General features: G+C 36.8%; 1 protein-coding gene across 1 annotated transcript; it reads right to left on the bottom strand.

Moving 5' to 3' along the window:
- Positions 1-3,708: 3,708 nt before the first annotated feature.
- Positions 3,709-4,212, bottom strand: LOC150080736 (protein ZBED8L-like). The gene has a single exon (XM_090380802.1). The coding sequence runs from the start codon at positions 4,210-4,212 to the stop codon at positions 3,709-3,711; it is 504 nt and encodes a 167-aa protein (XP_090236928.1).
- Between the last annotated feature and the right edge of the window lie 217 nt (positions 4,213-4,429).

Raw genomic sequence — 4,429 nt, forward strand, 5'->3', positions numbered from 1 at the left:
ATGAACTTTATTTGAAAATTACTAGTAAAATTCATATGAAGTATATCTGCATAATATTTAATTCATGAACGAACTAGTGACATTACTGTCGGAGAAGCTAAAGGCGAGTGGATTTACACAAAAAAAGAGGTTTCTCGGCTATTTAAAAGGACTTCGTAGCGAATGGTGATGATTTTTTTTCATCCAAGTTACCACCATATTTTCCATGTCTTGATCTGCGCTTTTCACACTACCTTGGTTTTGAGAAGACGTGCCGTGCCTTTCCGTGAGCAGCTGGCTAAATCTCTTCACATACTTTTAAACTCGTCCATTATCGCAAATTCAAAATCATTATCAGATAACAAACACACAAAAGAAATCAATTAAAACTAGTGTGCTCTTTCGGCTTTAGTTTACATTGTCAGGGACAAAGCCATACTTATTACAATGACTCTGAGACCCCACTACCTATTACATTATCAAAGTGAGACACCGTAGAATAATCACATACACACGAAATAAACTATGCTAATTAGTATGAATATTGCTGGTATTAGCCATATGGTACAAGGAAGTCCGAGGCTTTTGTTGCACCATCCAAAAAAAAAAAAAAAAAAAAAGAATAAAATAAAACAATTAAGAAATAATAACAATAGGTAACTAATGTATAGGTTTGCGCTATAGCTTCGTGTTTATACGTAACCAACTACTAAGTAGTTACAAAATTGGCATCATTTAAGTATATTGTGAATGCCTTCACAACGTATTGCCATGATATTGCACTACATTCTCTAATTCCTTATAAAATTGCAAATTATGCTTGTGCTCTCTTTCTAACATAAGGCAATGATATGTATAATATAATTAATTAGACAATGTATAATTTATTAACACAATGAAATGTATAAATTATAAATGGATAATTATGTATATAACTTATATTTGTATATATATGAATGTACATCCCCCCCCTGGTTAATAGCCGAAAGCGGGTGTCTCTTAGGAGAAAATAAAAATAATAATAATACCTCGAATAAGTAACGCTTCTCTAATAGAAAAGACTACTGTTACTTAGTCTCGGCGGATAGCACCACCCAGACGCCACCGTTTCAGAGCTTATTGGCTCTTCATCGGTGGGTGGGCAGGTACCCTGGTGTTGCAATGATGACAACCCAGTTGCGAAGTGTAACTCCACAATATGAGAGATGCCTGATGGTGTATAGTAACTGAAAATTACAATTTGTTTACAGCAATAGCCTCAGGTTATGAAGAAGTTGTCATCATTGCCATACCAAGGTACCTTCCCACCCACTGATGAAGAGTCAATGAGCTCTAAAACGATGCCATCTGGGTGGTGGTGATATCAGCCGAGAATAAATAACAGTAGTCTTCTCTATTAGATAAGCGTTACTTATTCGAGGTAGTGCAATATCATGGCAACTCGTTGTGAAGGCATTCACAATATGAGATATACTTAAATGATGCCAATTTTGTAACTACTTGGTAGTTGGCTACGTATAAACATGATGCTATCTAGCACAAACCTATACGTTAGTTAATTTCTTCGTAACCTGAGGCTATTGCCCTAAACAAATTATGTAATTAACAAAAGTAAATAATAAAATAAAATAAACTGATATAGTTGGGAAGTGACGTTACGTAGTTGTTATCCATTAAGAATTATTAATATGTATAATTAACCACTCTTTTACCATGTGGAGTTTTTAATATATATATTTTATTAAGCATAGCCTAAACTAACATATACAATAGTGTGTGACGTTTCGGGTATCGGCAAGATACCCGAAACGTCACACTATTGTATATATTAGTTTAGGCTATGCTTAATAAAATATATATATTAAAAACTCCACATGGTAAAATAAACTGCCTATTTGACTACCCAGCTGATCTCTGAATTTCCCTAAACTATGCCTCAACCACCCACGGATGCAACTTATTCCAGTAATTAACAACTCGCTTCAAGAGAAAATGCCTGCAATCTAGCTAAAACCCTAACCCCGTGATCTGATTTAATGACCCCCCCCCCTACCTAGTTGTGGAATCATGTATGACAGCGAACTTTTTCATCCTGATACCTTATGCACCTCAATTAGGTCTCCTCTAAGGTGCCTAGTTACCAAACTCTGGTAGTCGGCATTTTAGTAATAGTATTACAATGGCTATATTATGCAAGGAAGCGGCTCTTTCTACAACAGCCACAAAAATCTATCAAATCACCATCGCCCAAAAGTCTGTCCAATTTTACTCTCAACGTTATCACACTATCGACCTCCAACTGTTTCAGGCAATTCACACCAATCATCTGTGTAACAAGAGATGCAGTCTTTGTTGCAGTGTAACAGAAGGTTGGATCTCATAACATGGCGCCTGTTTACACTGCACGGAAAATTACACCTGACTGAATTGTAACCCTTAAGTCTTTATCGCACTGGGTCACTTTTAACTCTACCTCCTGAGCTTGTAACTTCGGGATTCCTCTTCCCTCACTGCAAAACCTTACATTTAGAAGCATTAAAAATTTCAGTTGCAAATTTTTGGACCATTTGTGCATCCTGCCTAAGTCATTTTAAAGTAAAATGGTCTGGTTCTTATCATTAATCGTCCTTCCTACCTTTAAATCAACAGAAAACTTTGGAAACTTCCTCTGCATTCCCTCCTCAACGTCCAGGAGAATAAACAGAAAATTTTGCCGACCGGGCTAGCCGAGTGGGTAAAGTACCTGCCCGGCAACCCAAAGGTCGCGGGTTCGATTCCCGCCTCGGGCTTGGATCAAAGTACTGTAAAAACCTTGGGAGGTGCAATATGGCCACAGAAGCCGATGCGCAAACAACTACCAAATCAAAAAAAAAAAAAAAAAACCCAAACCCTCCTCAATATCATTAAGAAAGATAAAAAAACAGCCCCAACAAATTATTAGGGTTACCTGGAAATGTAATTTCAACTACCCGTGTGTATTGTGTCTATAAATTGCGTTTGTTCTCTAGTCGATTTTCCTGGGGAAAAACCTATGCTCTCTACGCCTGAGACCGACTAACTCAGCCACGAAGTGAAAAAAGCCCATAAAAGTTCCTCGCGTCACGACGGGATTCGAACCCGGGCCTTTTCCACCAAGTGTGGGAGGGCGGTGACGATAACACTGTGCTACCAGCGCAGACAAATGGCCTCAACACTCAATCCTAAAAGAACCCACTTGCTACATTGATCCACCTGAAGTATGTTCATTTATGTCTTCTCTCTGTCTCCTATCTTGCTGCTCTTGATTCAAAGAAGGATCTTTGTCATTAATCTCAATTTATTCCAGTTTATATAACAGCCGTTCATGGGAAGTCATATCAAATACTTTACTGAAATCAAGGTAAATAATGTCAAATTGAGATTAATGACATAATTACTTATATTGGTATGGCAAGACTTCCCTGCAGGAACACATTTTGTGATCCATTAAAGATACCATTTCTATAGAGATGATCCTGTATTGCAGTGTTTCCCAAACTTTTTCGAGTCACCGCCCCCTTGGTATGATAAATATATTCCAACGTCCCTCAGTCCTAACTTATAAAAATATTTTCAGAGTGGCAGACTGCATGACCCAATGAGAAAGATAATAAATAAAAAATATAATTTTCAGTAATGATTAACTGCACATTTATTTCAAATCTAATAAAAGTTTTATTTTATTTAATTCAACATATTGAAATTACTGGACTAGTGATTGTAGCTTTTCAAAATCTGACAATCATGTAACAAAAGTCTTAGAACTACATATAGTAACAGATTCATTCTTCTGTAAATTTTTAATGTGAGGGGATCGGCTGGATGACGTAATACAAGTTTCTCACTGTCCGGTTTAAAGTCGCTTAGAAGGAGTCTTAAATCACCACGTTCAGTAATCTGGAGTCGATTTCTTTGCTTAGAGATAAGTTGGATGATCACACTAAAATCACGTTCTACTAAATATGAAGCTGGGAATGCAATAAGTAGCTTCTTATCCACTGACCATAGTGCAGGATAGTGATCAGAAATTTTCTTCTGTAACCAGAACTCTTCATAAGATTTCTTAAACTTCAGTTTCGGCGCAATATCATTTTGTAACTCAATTAGTTCTTCCTCTAATTCTGATACCCCAACTTCCTCAATATCTAAAAATGGATTCATCACCCAATCTGGAATTTCTATCAAAAGAATATCCTTAACTCTTTCTGTATCCATTGGTGGGATTACATGATGATGATCTGCGAGTCTTTTGTAACCATCTGGATACACTGCATAAAGATATCTTTATGCAGTGCATCCAAATGGTTACAAAAGACTCGCAGATCATCATCCTGTATCCCACCAATCTTTTCCAGCTCAGACAGAGAGGGAAATTGATATAGCTCGAGACGGTCTATACTGCGCTTGAATAAAGTTAACTTTGAAATAAAAG

Source organism: Mastigoproctus giganteus, chromosome 9 (genome assembly GCF_048544385.1).
Source record: "Mastigoproctus giganteus isolate SK-2022 chromosome 9, ASM4854438v1, whole genome shotgun sequence".
Classification (NCBI taxonomy): Eukaryota; Metazoa; Arthropoda; class Arachnida; order Uropygi; family Thelyphonidae; genus Mastigoproctus; species Mastigoproctus giganteus.